The sequence below is a fragment of the Sitodiplosis mosellana genome, unplaced genomic scaffold, assembly GCF_009176505.1.
Source record: "Sitodiplosis mosellana isolate CC-2019 unplaced genomic scaffold, AAFC_SMos_1.0 Smas_scaffold_6226, whole genome shotgun sequence".
In the NCBI taxonomy this organism is placed as follows: Eukaryota; Metazoa; Arthropoda; class Insecta; order Diptera; family Cecidomyiidae; genus Sitodiplosis; species Sitodiplosis mosellana.
Genome location: NW_022601467.1, coordinates 8,207,106 through 8,223,174, shown reverse-complemented (window position 1 = coordinate 8,223,174; position 16,069 = coordinate 8,207,106). Strand labels below are relative to the sequence as shown.

Here is a 16,069-nt window from a genome sequence, read left to right as displayed (position 1 = left end):
GAACAGCGACTGAAAAATGCACAATTCATTTTTCATCAATCATACATTCCACATGCTGTTTCAAGTTCTAAACATATTTGACTACATCCACATCGAACATTACATTATAAAACCGTTTTCGACAGAGAAACGAACATAATGACAAATGGAGCGTGTGTGTGTGAGAGAGAGAGAGAGAGAGAGAGAGAGAGAGAAGAGAATGGAAAAGAGAGGGCAAAAAAATCTGAAACGATGAAACAGATTTTGTTATTGAATCATTCAGTAGCTTTATGGAATTGGTTATGTGCCATTTCACCAATCCACATTGAGAATAACACAGTTGTGATAGTGTATCAGCATTGTTGACTAAGTGAATCCTTGCGGACAACTTGCTAGTGGATATAATGATGGTCGCATTGAGATAAAACACGTATGCACCTGGAATTTCTCAGAATACATTCTGTAATACAAAGTGTTCGGTGAGAATATCTAGCCAGATATGTCAACCATCGAAACTTTTTTTCTTTTATTTCACTGCTGCCGTTCCACTCATAGACATAAACGAGTTAAAAACCGTATTTACACTCCAAATGTATGAGAGAGGAACAAGAAATAGAATGACATGTATTCAATAGAATATTTGAGAGTATTGGATGGTTTCAATGCAGATAAGCATGAAGTCAGCAGTATTTTGTTTTCTTCTGATGTTTTCGCCTCTCTATTTCGAAATGATATACACAAAATGTGAAAATAATAGCAGCACTCGAGACGAAAATTTATATTGTGTGCAGACAGTTGTATAAGTTGGCAGAGGCTTAATAAGACAAACTAACCATGGATACACATTCGTAATGTAGGTTATGTTGTTGTTTTTTTTTCTCCCTTCACTCCCCCGCTTCCTCACGCTTCCTTCAAAATCAAAATATGAAACGGAACGTATGGATTTGTGTGTTAATGCAACGGTAACAAGTCAATTTCCAAAAGAGATTCAATTACAATTCTAGTGAACGAATCAACCAACGATATGATTTGTTGTCTATGATACATAGAGAGAGGTAGCGAGAGAGAGGGAGAGAGAGAGAATGAGAGTGAAAATAATGCCCAGCGACAATAAAAATCATGTGCACTGAATCAAGTAGAGACTCTATCATTATTGTCATAGAAAGCTTATTTGGCACAAAAAACCATAAAAACTAGATACGTTGCCATAACGATGCTTTGAGAAATACGGTGTAAACGAAAACAATGGGATTACAACCGTCACAAGATGGAGAAGTGCGAAATGAACGAACTAGCGAAAGCGACGAAATATAGTATTGTTAGAAACAAGCTTGTGGTTGGGCCATACATTGGCTTGTCACGGACGATTTTTATTTTCAATTCACTATGTATTGTGTACTTGTGTCAATGTGGGATCTCCTATATACATATATGTGACACACGCACACCACACAATAAGACACACAATAAGACAGCAAAGTAAAAAGAAAATAACAACAGCAACAAAAAACCGTATGTCTCAACGATTTGCGAAAATCAACCGATTGCCCATTGCGCTTGACATCATCAACATAAATATTCTCATTTCCTCGGCACATACACTCGGCTCTTTTCTACTACATCCCCTCTCCCCTCTCCACTCCGTATCTCACTTTTATTTGTGCAGCTAATAATAACATTTTCATATATTGAAATTGGTTGGATTCAATACTCTTACTGATATCGATCTTGATGTTGATAGTCGTTCACGTTGTCCCTAATATGTGTGACACTTAGTGCACATCTTCAGCAGTAAGCGAATTTTATTAGTCCATTTATTAGTCAACTTGACATAAATATAATATTATTTTTCGTCTCTTTCACACTCGGTCCCCCCCTCTCTCTCTCCATCTCTCTCTCTCCCTCTCCCTTCCGTTTTCGCCGACATTTTTGTCGTTGTTGTCATTGTCGGTGTGATGTGCCAATGCCAATCCGCACAAAATGAACGAAGTTGAAGGGAGAAAGAAAGGAACGAACATTCGACGGGAAGAGTCAATAAAATCGACTGCAATGTGTAACATGTATAAACGCCCGGAATGTGTCAAATAAAATGGAAAATAGAGCGACACACACACACACACACACACACATAGAGGAAGAGAGAGAGAGAGAGAGAGAGAGAGAGAGAGAGAGAGAAAGAGAGCATCATGAGCTTCAGTTTCTGAGAGATATTCGCTCGATAAGTGCTAACGAATAGCAAACCAAGCCGATAAACCACATTGTTGAAATGATATGAGAGCACATTTCGAGTGCTACTTTGGATCATTTGCAAACTTATTGGTATTCGTGCACAAAAATAACTGTCATTCCAACTTATACTACGCCAAATATTTGGCAACGTGCATAATAAAAATAAAACAGAAAAAAATTGTTCACCATAAATTGTATAGTAGTGTAGTAGCTTTGACAAACATTCAAATATATATGCACAGTGTACGAACTATATACTTATATTTGTTTCACACAAAAATACAGGACGTTACACAATATAAACGCACCAAAGCAAAAAATATTTCAAATGAAAATAACTGCCGATACAAATATTTACGAGAACATACACCAAAAACATGCGTACAATACATGGTGTGTGTGTGTGTATGTGTGTGCTCATCTGACCCATAGTTGACTTGCACGACAGGTTTACTTCGTTTGGTGCGATCACTTTTATCTAGTTTTGCCATAAGGTGCATTTCCAATTGAATCGGTAAGAATAATCTTGACCTGCCAAATTGAGTGAAAATAAATGTTAAACATGGAGTTTTTCTTTATATGGACTTTACAACAACAACTCCATATTAAAAAAAACTCCATGTTTCACATTTATTTTCACTCAATTTGGCAGGTCAAGATTATTCTTACCAATTCAATTGATATTCTTGGCCCCGGCAAAAGCTTCCGGATTTACACACACATCGTCCATTACGAACACTTTGCTCTTTCAATTAAGCAGAACGTAGAGAAAATCAACACACAGCAGACATACAAAAACGACGACGACGACAATTCTCTACAAAACTTTCCGACCGCAAACTATGATTGCATGACCAAAAGACACAACAATGTGAATTATGAAAAATGTTAGCAGATAACGTTCTCTGTGTATACGTCTGTTGTATGCACAACTGATTTGTCAACGTAGCTTTTCATGCATAATGTGTGCGGAAAATGTCTTTGCTCGTGTCTAAGCACTCTGCAGTGCCGTCTTGTGTATATGGCAACGGCAACAGCGTCGCAGCTCAATCGTACATATACACACACACACACCCAATATACATGTCACACGAACAATATGAAATGCATGTAAAAATTCAAAACTTAACGATAAATATGCACTGAATCTTGTAAGTTCGTACTTATCTCTATAAGCCTCTGCACATTTGAACGTATCCGAAATGAATGCAGTTTTCTCTCTTACCATATGCACGGAAAACTTGCTTGTATTTCTGCATTTCCATCTCTTATCTTCATTTTATTTTCGCGTGTGTTTGTGTATGGCGTTCAAATTTGTGGAATATCCGTACCAAGGAACAAATATTTAAGATTCACCATTTTTTGAATGTCGAGTGTGTGTGTGTGTGTGTGTGTGTGTGTGTCTACATTTATTATGATGAAATAACAACGGATTGGTAATACTGTTGAATGTTTTTGAGAGTTGACATCTTCTATTGTCATTGCAGACATCTTTGGCTTGCGGTTTTTTATTTCTTCTTCATCTTCTTGTTCAAAACGAATCAAGCATATTTCATACAAACGAACAAAGTCAAATGAGTGCACCATAACAAGCACAACAATTTTATTTTCACGTGAACTCTCTTGAATCACTTACAAAAGTACTTTCGAATGCAGCTGTACCACACATACTCATCCGCTTCATTATAATTTGATGACAAAATCGAATGACAAATCTTTGTAAATCGTTCGAGTACACACTCGAAAATCATTTTCTCAAAATAAATACCGAAGGTAGATATACTACACTGCATAGAAAGCAAAGGAAACAAATCGATGTTAAATTCACAAAAATACCCTAAGGTTGTACAATGTACATATGTTTTCTTCTTTTAGTCTTGTTTCAAATCGCTTGAATATCCATTACACATGTCCATTCGCATGAGATGTGAACCCATGAGTGGTAGCGCTATTCGAAATTGGATAGTTGAATGGATTTCAATCAAGCATGTACGGCTATTCAGAAATAGTCAAAACACACATTACAGCAATGACATCTATTGGTGTGGAGAGATTTTCTAACCGAATTGAAGGCTCAGAAGAATTTCCCACGAAATAACATGTAAATGTGGAGAAAAGAAAGAGAACTAAATTAACTTCATTTAAAAAACTAGAGATGGCGCATATTAGTTCTTTACGCAAAAATAAGTCTACAATCCCATATAAGTCCTATACGGTTGATTTCAACAATCAAAAAACCTGTTCCAAGCGAGAAAAAAAGAGAAGAGAAAACACATTTTAGTTGTTACTTCTTGTGCTTATGGCTTAAACCATATTTTCAAAAATTGCGAGTAAAATTGATTAACTTAACACGTAAGCGCCAGGGGCGTCGAGTATCACAATTCAATTTATTTTATGATGTGGTGATTGCCAATTGGCAGCTAGCTCGGGCCTGAGCAAAAATACAAAAAAAAATACCACTCGTGAATTCTTTTCTTCGACTTCAGATCGTATATTGATACGCACCAGTGCAGTTTTTACGATTTGATTCGAGTTTAGTGCAAAACTTCAATAGAACTTACAAATGACTGTGCAGAAATTTCATTTACCTCAATGCTGTACAGTAGTAAAATATTTGCGTTTTTTTTTTCCTCGCAAATTTATTTCATTCGCTTGTTTCGACATGATAATTTTGAAGTGATTCCGCAGGGTAAAATTCGCACCAATTCAACGCGATCAAATGAATAAGCATACGTTTGCAAAGACATTGATTTATCTTTGCAACAATTAGTTTGTATCTGGCGTTGGTTCTTCATTCCCCTATATTCGTTTATGTAAATTTCTTGTTGAATCGGTTCGGTTGGGCGTGTGCGTGTGCAAAACCATTTAATATTGATGAGCAGCAAATTTAATGTACATTTCCTTCATTTGCTAACTATATGTGTTTTGTTTTGTGTTTTTTTTCTTCTTCTATTTTTAAGGTCGACCACGGCCAAATGTCACTTGGTATTTGGACAACACCGTTATTGATGAATCGTTCGAACAACGTCCCGATGGAGTAACCGTGAATCATTTGTCATATCCAAACATTGGACGACAGCATGTAAACGCCCGTTTCGTTTGCATTGCAAGTAACACAAATCTAATGCCACCGAACAGTAAAGTGCTCGTTATTGATGTCAATCGTATGTATCCACTGCTTTCTACCATTGTCTCTCTTTCCATTTCTATCTATTCGTTGCAGACTTATTTTTTTTAAATCGTTTACATTCAACAAACAATTAAACCGTTTTTTCTCTCCCCTGTCGTGCACTTTCTTCCCACAGTTAAACCGGCCGCTGTCCATATTTTGGCGAAGCGAGCATTTGTCTCGGCTGATAAGACATATGATATCGAGTGCAAGAGCTCCGGATCAAAGCCAGCTGCTTTAATTACCTGGTGGCGCGGCACAAAACAAATAAAACGCCCCATTCGAAATGTAAGTATTATTTGCCATGGCGATAGAAAGACATGCTGGTCGCTGCGTGACAAGCATGCATTAGCATTTCTCACTGCACCTTTTCGAGAGCGAAGCGAAAAAAAATCACTGAAACTAAAATACCAAATTCCAATTTAAATAAAAAAAAACACTGATTTTCACTGGGTGAATTACAAGAAAAGGGTATAGAATGAAATGAAAGGGAATCGAAAATAAAACCAACAAGCGACTGATGATTTCACCGGTTTAGCGCATTCCTATGCAAAATAAAACGGAACATGCTCACTAGTTTTTCAGCAATTACATATCTTAAACGACATGCATAAATATGAGCGATAAAATGGTCTTTTGCAAGAAAAAAAAAGCTCCTACATCGAAACTGGTCGTAATATGGAATTCATCTGAATTTCAATACGCACCGCAAATTGAAAGGAAGTGATTAAGATATAGAGTTCTCTCAGCAGTAACATTAATCGCAGCGATAACAACCCGTCGAGTAGTAGTGTACCTTGTGTTTTAGCTATTTTGCCATTTGGACAATTCTCATTTGAAATAATCATATAATTATATTTCATTCTCATTTTAGACGATTTGAAAATCGTGCTCTCCAACTTGCTTTGCTGCTATTGCATTTAATCGGTTGAACATTTTCAAGGAAATGCGAAATAGAAAATGCTTAAGAAATGCAATCATTTCATTCCATTTGTATCATAAATTAGTGTGCTTTATCCGAACAGAAGCGAGAGAGAGAGGAGAGGGAAAATGTAGTAAACGAGATGGTTCACAGTAAAAAGCAAGCCAAAGAAATTTTAACCATAAAATCATCGCATAAAAGTCGACAAAGAATTTCTTAGTGCTTTCGCAATGGATCTGTCTCTCTCTCTCTCAAACACACACTTCTCGCTTCCTCTTCTCGCTGCTCTTCTTAGCAGATGAAACCATAATGGGACCATGCATTTCGTGTACATCGTAAGAACAACTTTGTTAACGTGGTTGTGATTAAATCTAGTTTAGAGCCACTTTTTCTGTGCTACAGAAACGATGAAAAAAACACACAACCAAAACAAAAGAAACAAGAGAACTCGTGTATATCCAACGGACGTGTATTTTCTTATTTCAATCATTTTCCATTGCTTAAACAAACATTTTTGAAATTAGCGGTCAAATTATCGCTGCAAAATTAAATGAAAATTAAATGGAATGACTTTAGTTTCAACGTGTTTTCGTATTTTTCATTTTCTCCTCACTTTCGTGCATTGTTCTTATCCGACGCTTTTATCGTAATCACCGCCGCAGCAAATTGAGTTTCATTTTTTTTGTTGTGTGTGTTCATTCGTCGCACTACACCGTCTTTCTCGCTCCATCTATATCCATTTCAAAACGATGCTTTGAAGAATCCTTCCGATTTCATTTAGAAATGAATAAATACAACATCGCTGTTGTATTCAAAGCTGGTGCGGCTGGTCACATGGAAATCCTAAGCGACAAACTTTTTCGTACTCAGCATCTGCTGGTGCGGCTGCTACTTTTTTTGTGTATCGAAACTTTTTTTTTCTGTTCTGACTAAATTCTGGACAGTTGCCCGCTAATGACAGTAAATGGTTATTGTGTTTCTCTCTGTGCGAGTTACAGCGCCGTCAGCAAAAAGGACGGCTCACGCTCAAGCCGCTTGGTTTACATAAAAAGAGTTCTAATTGAACATCCAGTGTTATTACCTGTTTATTGTCTTTGTTCGCATCGAATTCGAGTTGTTTGTTGTGAAACACACATTAGATTTTGACCATAAAAAAATTGCGTATTTCCTCTTATCTTCTCTGGAGGGTCAGGTTGATGAGCAGCGTAGTAAAATTGAAGCGTGGCGTGGTAGCGGACCGTATTTGTGGTTCAGTAAAAATTTTTCCCCTTTTCAATTTTGATTGAATAAACTTTTTGATCTAATCGATCGGCTAAAAAACAATCGTCTGAGCTTGGATTAAACCTATATGTGTACCTTTTATTCCAATATATGGTTTGAAAATGGTGATGCTTTATGAAGTTCATTGGATGTCTGTCATTTAACCGGTTCTCGGATAATCTATCTCTCATTTCATACAATCACATATCAAACAACTACGGCAAAAAAAAATATTCAGACACTATAAATCAACAGAGAGAGAGATAGAGAAATCGGGGAAAAAATCGAGAGGAGTAAAGAAGAAGAAAAAATGGCGCGAAAATCTAGTTAAATGCAGTCGATTCAGTGTTGTTGGTAATATTTGTTCGGTGTGATGCTTAGAGGATGAAGTTTTCGTTATCGCTTTTAATGTATTGATACAATGAGAGATGATCTACTTCACTAGATGGAATACGTTTTAATGTCATTTTTTTATGCAATATTTTTTTTCCTTCATTTCACTCACTCTATATCGTTGGTTCTCTCCCTCTTCATCCATGTCTTTTCACAGTTTTCGGAAAATCCAGATAATCAATCACTGAGCGTGCTGACATTCACACCATCCATAGATGATGATGGAAAGCATTTGTCGTGTCGCGCGGCAAATCCATATATCGAGAACAGTGTAATCGAAGATAAATGGTTTTTAGTGGTCCATTGTAAGTAGACTGATTCATTTATATAATATGTATTTCATTTCATGTTATTCGTTTACATTTTCCTCTGCTTTCCAACAACAGCAACAGCACACACACAAATACGCTCTAGCACACGTATCAATCTATGAATTCCCTGGTCAACCTTTTATTCCAACAATAAATGCATTCGGATGCGTGTATGGCTTTGATGAGATGTGTGTGCGTTGAGGGAAAGTGGAAGAAACAACTTTTTTTTGTCATAATACCCATATAAATATTTATAGGAATTTAAGTTGGAATATCCTGTCCTTTGTATTGGGCGAAGCAAAAAAAAACAAATCGCGTATAATGAAAGCAACAGTGAAAAAGTTAAATGTCAGCAATCCCATTGAAAACCGCAATTTTTTGTCTGAAGCGGAAATTTTGGTTTTTTTTTTCATCCTGTCAACTGAATTAATAATGAAGAGCATTTGAAATCGATTCAGTGTTTTAGCGTCAATTTTTAAATCCAAATCAATTGCAACTGCGAAAATCACAAATCGAATTCAATTAAAATCATTTTGGGAAGAGAAAATTACTGTCGAAAATTGATAATTGAATTGACAACAAGTTTTTATGGCATTATCGAATCACAAACAATTCATTTCAACAAACCCATCACTTTCATTCATTCGAACTATTATTTTTTGTTCTGCTAAATTAATTTGGGAAAATTCGTCGGCAGTTGGTTTTTTTCTCTCTTGCATGCAAGACATACAGACACAAACGCACGAACGTACACACGATGAAAGAGCTCATCGATCCTTGATGAAGTACTGGCATTAATGTGTTATCTGCCATTCGCCATTTTTACCCTTTCATTTTATTATTTCCCATTTTAAATAGCAATTTTGGTGTTGTGTTGTGTTGTTTGCTCAGTCAGTGTGTATGTGTGAGTGCGCGCATTTATATTTTTTTTTATTTGCTACTCGTAAAAGTGCGATGGCTTGATCAGTTTATTGGATGCACATATAACGCACAGCTAAACGCGCTGACACATTTGTAAATATCCATTCAATGTGCCATTCATTTAATCAAGAAATATCATCAAAAACACTCTACATAAAAATATCAATGGTAAAATTTACACATTTCGCGGAACAACATCAAACGGGAGCACAAAATAATATCACATCTTTTTTATTCATACCAAGCAAGCAAGCAACCAACCATTTTTTCTCTTTCGTTGTTGTCGTTGCCCTTCCAATGTGATTCCGCTGTGGGAAACGGGCATTGACGATGGCAATATAATGAACAGTTCTTATGCGATGACTGCTTTTTTTGTATGTGCGTGCGTTTGTTTGCGTGGTCCGATTTTATTAGTTCACATTTTCATTAAATGTGCTCGCGCTATTCGAATTTGTTGCGAATACCATATAATATGGCACTTTCATTTCTATTTTTATTTTCCATTCACTCGTATAAGAGTGCACTTGTTTGTGCAATACGGTTTTTTTTGCTGTTGTTGTTTTTTTTCTTCTGTGGTTGAATTATTGGCTGGAATTAGTCGTCTAAAAGATATTTAGGCCTTTTTCACTATGAACAATAGACGTGAAAACGGACGCGAAAAGCGGAAATGAATGTGAATCAATGGCACAATACAAATAAAATATGTGCGACCGTTCGTGTAAAAATCACACGCACACTTTTCGAATGGGTTGCAACCGAAATAAATGACGATGGAAATAGTGAAGAGGAAAAAAACCGAATATGACAAATCGAGCCACATGAAAGCCGAAATTCCGAAGTAATACTGAAATTGCAGATGGTTCACTTCAAGAGCTTATTTATACGCTTTTCATTTTCAGTGGTTGTGTGTATTTGTTATCATTTTAACCGCTGGCAAAATGAGAGTGTGACAGACAGAGAGAAAGAGAGAGAGAGAGAAGGATAGAGGAGTTCGCTACGCTACATTCGCTAAATGTGTTCGTTGTCATCATATCCTGACACTTGATCATACATCCTGTTATAATGCCAACACACATACAAAATTCCATGGAACAAAAATTCCATCGCAACTAAAAATGAAGAATTTATACGTTGTTGCAACTGTCATAATGATTGCGAGCGAATAAGTGTGTGTATATTGTGGTATACATTGGGAGAGTGTGAGCAAGTATGCTTACTGAGACGAACGAGAAATAAAATGTTGATAAGCGCTTGAGTTTCTCGCTAAAAAGAAACAAGGATAACAAGTGTTGTTTGTATGCATATTTCCACGATAATCATCTCCAGTGCTCTTCAGTGATATGGAACACTGGAGCGTGGCAACAAAAAAGAGAAGAGAAGAGAAGAGGGAACGAAACGGAACGAAAAAAGAAATGCGGCTTCAGAGGCCTTGACGATGAAGTATTTTTAAACTGACCGCGAATAACTGACTGAATACGAAAAGCATACCATCTTCGAGCGACGTGTCATAATAAGTGGGACGAGATGAAGGCAAATGTTGAATTTGAATACGCCAAAGGCTATCGCACTCAACAATGCTCCAGCAACCATTCTGTTTATGCACAACCACATTTTACCATTGTTAACGCGCGCTCCGATGCATTACCTCCCTACCCAAAAAAAGCACATACCGATATACACATACCATGAAATATATCTCGTTCTGTTTACTTTGGTTCCGAAAAAGTCTAGTATGCCGTTGGTTACATTTTTTTATATGTGTTTCTCTCCCTCTGCATACTTTTGGCGATTTCGTCACAATAAAATCCGCAGCTGGTTTGTAACCAATTCTAAAGTTATGGCCAACCAGGGAGCACGACGGCAACAAAAATTATTCGAATACCGTCATTTGGTCGGCACCAACAATGCAAAAATAAACTAAATTAATGAGACGATATTCTGTCGTTGCAATTTCCCTCTTCGGTTTCGTTCGTTCGTACGTTTGCATTGAAAAAATATAAAATTGCGCATCGAAGAGTCATCCAGCGTACCACTGTATTTAAAATTGTTTATGGTTTTTTTCTTCAATTTTTTGCTCAAGAATTCGCAATGTGGTGCACAATAATAATTGCGTATCGTATGAATAAATCGGTCAAATGAAATCTGTTCGTTTTTTCTGTTGATTTTTAGAGTGGAGCAAGTTTTTTTTCTTTCTCTCTTATTTTCTAATTTCTGGTTTGAATGGCTCCATTTTTCTCTGTACGAATTTCCAATTGTTTTTTGAAGACGAAAGTAATTTGATGTCGTACACACCAGTGCCGAGTTAATGTTTTGTGGTGCCCTGAGGCAACTGCCTCAACTGCCTCTATAGTTAACTCGACACTGGTATACAATTCATACTTCGGCTATAATACCATTGACGATATGCGTCGAAAAAAAAAATGTGTGCATATTCTGTCTTGGCTTTTAATGCTTTTTATCGCTCGATTTTATTTCAATATTTTTGATTGCACTATTTGATTTTCGAGACCATCAACTCTGAGCTGTCAAACAAATAAATCAAATTTTATGATAACGCAGTTAAATTGCCAGCAGCATAAAAAGCCAGATCAAACAAAAAGGACCGCAATCTCTATCGTTCAATTTAAAAAAAAATATGTACATTTTGGTTATAAACTTTCATATGCTCGATTTCCGCAACGTTCGTTTCTTCCCATTCATTTTCCCTCTCTCTCTCTCTTGGTTCAACAACATAAACGGCACCATCAACGCTTCAAACTATTGTTATTGTGATACGAAAAATTATTTCGTTGACAATTGCACCGATTTTTAGCAGCTTTTTTGTTCGTGTCTTTGATGTTTTTTTTATGTGAACAGAATTGAGTGGAAAACGCTTCACATAGCAGTAGAGAGTTTCTTATTAGCCAGATAAAATGCTTTTGTTCTTTTCATCCATCCATATATGGAATTTGCATCAACCGGAGTGGAATAATAATGAATTTGCACGCGTTTCCGCCTTCACTTCAACCTCGAACTTTAATCGACAATATAACTCAACTGAGAACATAATTAAATAGAATATGATGTTCGACTGCAAGTTTTGGTATGGAATGTGTACCAAGTGCTTAGAATGGATTTTTTTTCTGCTATTTTGCCTCGCTCAAGTGCTGTTTATTTACGCGGTTTTGTAATTTAGAACTTTGCGCGTCTGTACATGTATTGTTGTACGACTTTTGCTTACACATTCATTTTTTGAACATCTTCATTTCCATGAGCCTCAGAATTTTAAACACGGTAATGTTCGGAGAGTAACACTTGTTGCCGAAAAAGAAAACACTCATTTTGAAATGAAACTCAAAATTGTTGAATTTTGAACAAGTGAAATTAGAGAATAAGACGAAAAAAAGGAGATTCGTGTCCATTAAAATTTTCAATTTGAAAATCAGTGTGTTCTTGATACAAAATTCAATAAAGGCGCTGGAAAAAATTCTATTGGAATATGAGAAAAACTGACATGTAAACAGCATAATTTGTTGTTCAGTTTGACAATAATAATATTGTACAGATTCGAAAATGTTAGTAAACTCAGTGATATTCCATTAGATGAGCACTGAATCTCTGCACATTTTCTCCGAATCATTGATTTTTTCTTATCCTTATTCATTGGCTTTTTGTCAACTCCGCTTCAGATGGCATAATATTCACATTACGAGATTGGCATGTTGTTTAATACAATCAGTTTTTTACCAGCAATTTGTTCTAGATATTTAAAAAATTTGCGAACATTTGTGTCACAATTTGATTTCATATTTCCAATTCCGTCTGGCATCTACTTGTGCCGAAAACTTTTACGCCACAATGTGTCTGTGTGTTTGAGGCGAAAAGGAATCGCAGAAGAAGCAACCGGAAATGAGAGAAAATTCAAGCGAAAAGAAAGCGATGTGCAAGTACATGGAACACATAATGCATTGAGACAAAAAAAGCGGCAGCAATAAAGTTTGTGCGCTTCTTTCACATGAAAAGTTAGAAATCGAAAATATTTATTCATAATCATATTTATTTCACATAAAACACATTATCTTCAACATTCGACTTCTACTCTTTTCCCGATCTTTTCATTCGGAGTTCAGTGAGTGTATGTATGCCGTGTATGTTGCACTTGCACATTTTGGTGGATATAAATTACAAATGGCATTAAGCCAAAAGTACAGTGCATTCATGCAAATATACCATGTGCAGATTCATATAAGTGCATATTGTTTGTTAAAGCTTCCATGCCTTCGTTTCCATTCTTCACACATAAGCAGATATCAGTGGCTGCCACAGAAATCATACTCCAAGTCATCGGTGTTACACACATACACACACTCTCTCTCTATCCCTCTCTCTCTCTCTCTCTCTCTCTCTCTCTCTCTCTTTCTCTCTTTCTCTCTCTCTCTTTCTCTCTCTCTCTCTCTCTTCGCTTCGCCCATCGCACGCTGACTCGATTCGCCGCCTACACATCGAATCGAAACGATGCAAACAAAACAAGACAACAAATTTTCTTCTATCTCTTTCGCCCATTCGACGACCGTATTTTGGTTCGGTAGGTTTTGAGCCGTTTCAGATTTATACTGCGGTCGATGCATTTCGCCTTATCTCGTTCGCTGGCAATTCGGTTGCGTTCCCCTTTTATTTTGCTGCTTTGATTCATTTCTTCTTATATTTTCGTTCACGTGACTGACTTTCTCAGCTTTTCACTGCAGTGTAGTCAATTTGCGTCTTTTGCCATGGAGAACCCCAAACCAAACCAAACCGAACGACAGACAATTTCAAACCCGGCTGCCTTTTAGTGTCGCACTATCGTATAGTTTATTTGTGTCAAGTCGAAAGAAAAAGCCACTGATAAAAAATAATAATAATAATAATAATTGGCAACAAAGGGCGACAAGATGCGTTCGATGACGGCACAAACAACGTGAACACGACTGCTCTTTCTCTCTGTCTTTCTCTCTGTCTTTCTCTCTCTCTCCTTCTCATGGACCTCGGTGCAACAAATCTTTTCAATATGTATTTCATTTAATGCTATCACTATTCGCCGAAAAACATCATTCGGTGTATGAACGAAACTTTTTTCGGGGCTGTTGTATAATCTGTAGTAATAATATTAAGAGTTTTGCAGTATTAACAAAGTACCAAGTACATGCAGCTCAACGCCTAAGCTGAGCTGAGCGTATCCCACACTCAATTCTATTGGGCTTCGCATCGAGCTCTAACACACATACACATACTTTGCCTGGGCCCAGTTCTAATGTCTCGCAAAACATACGCGAACAAGTTCAACCAAGGCACATAACACATGAGCAAAACTTCTAAACCACAAATACTAGATTCACTTTAAATATGCATATTGTGTATATAAAGTGCATGTGTTCGCTCCAAAACCCATTTTATGCAGCCGGTTCGATGTGTTTGTGCGTGTGCTTTCGTGTACCTAACCAAGTTAAAATATTTCTTGCTCACTGATCTTACACATATGCACTCATACGCCAAAATAAAGAATGAAAAACAAAGCGAAGGGAGAGAGACAGAGAAAAGCACATTGAATGCAACCAAAATTAAATCAAACGGAGACCCAATTATAACATAATACGAATGAAAAAGCAGACACACACACACACACACGAGCATACACACCAAATGAATGGAGAGAAAAAAAGAAGAAAGATGACAAAATTGGATGTGAAAATGTTTGGATAGTGTTGAATTCACGATGAATAATACATTGGGACACAATCTTTTAGTTGGTACTGAAATGCATTGAAGTGAGAGTGCGAAAAACCTACCGCATTGCACGCATACTAAATAGCTGAAAGGGCCGTTGGAAATGGAATAAATGCTGAAAGCAAACCTCATAATGCCCAAACAATATCAAACATTATTTGTTGCTGAGTGTGGAAATAAGTTTTGCAAGAAGAGAAGAGAAGAGAAGAGAAAAAAAACACTCAAAATGATACGTTTAATTCATGAAGCTTGCTCGCTCCCGTCATAATAACAGCACTATGGTTGAATGCGAAATGGGCTTTTGAAATAAGATGATTTGTTTGGCAAACTCACACACACATACATTTGGGTCTCTATTTCAACTTTAAAAAGTCTAGACATTGTGCCGAGAACACCCTTCGGTTTCCCATAAAGACAAGCGGCTGCCTTTTTAGCCCATCTAGTGATAAATAGTTCTCATTCGAATGTCATATCATATTATAAATGGTGTAATTGGTTCCTTCCCCTTCCATTGCTTCCATCTTTCTTCCGCGAATGTACAAAGACAACGATATATATATATATCGTTGAAGTTTCGAAACGAATGTAGCGCGACCATAGTGTGCCTTTTCTCTTCGTCTCCGTTCGCACATATATTCAAGCGACCAACTTTTCCAAGCAACAAATCATTTTAATTTCCCCCATCATTTGGGCATTTGTTTGTTCTTCCGATCACATTAACTCCACTATCCAAATTAACCTCGATTCGATAATTATTTTCGGAATTCACTTAAATCAATTCAACGGTTCATAATGATGAACACATGCCTGCTATCATTATCGTGCATCACAATTAAATGCCACGTCGAACCGATCCCAAAAAATGTCCGTGTTAATAAATTTTGATATGCGTATCAAAATTGTTCGTTTAGTACAACGGAGCGAGTGAATGAGTGAGCGGTGAGCGCTCAATGGATAGGAATCCACACCTTTATGCAAATGCTGATTGCGTGCACATTATTGTGTGTGTATTTACGTGTAAGTGGTGCTGAGTGGTGTGTGTAACATCCATATTCATATATATATATTTGCACATTATGTAAACATAATCGCCGGTTTTGAAAAGATGGCTGGCGAAGGAGGGAGAAAAAGATTCAGCGAAAC

The 16,069-nt window shown here is 36.8% G+C and overlaps 1 protein-coding gene across 1 annotated transcript in view; it reads left to right on the top strand.

The window, feature by feature from the left end:
- LOC129579367 (neural cell adhesion molecule 2) overlaps positions 1–16,069 on the top strand; it is a 296,337-nt gene that overhangs the window by 242,852 nt on the left and 37,416 nt on the right. Inside the window, exons 7-9 of the mRNA XM_055469409.1 lie at positions 5,169–5,372; positions 5,514–5,665; positions 8,110–8,257. Of these exons, the coding sequence (XP_055325384.1) occupies positions 5,169–5,372; positions 5,514–5,665; positions 8,110–8,257 (504 nt within the window). The remainder of the gene's footprint in view (positions 1–5,168; positions 5,373–5,513; positions 5,666–8,109; positions 8,258–16,069) is intronic.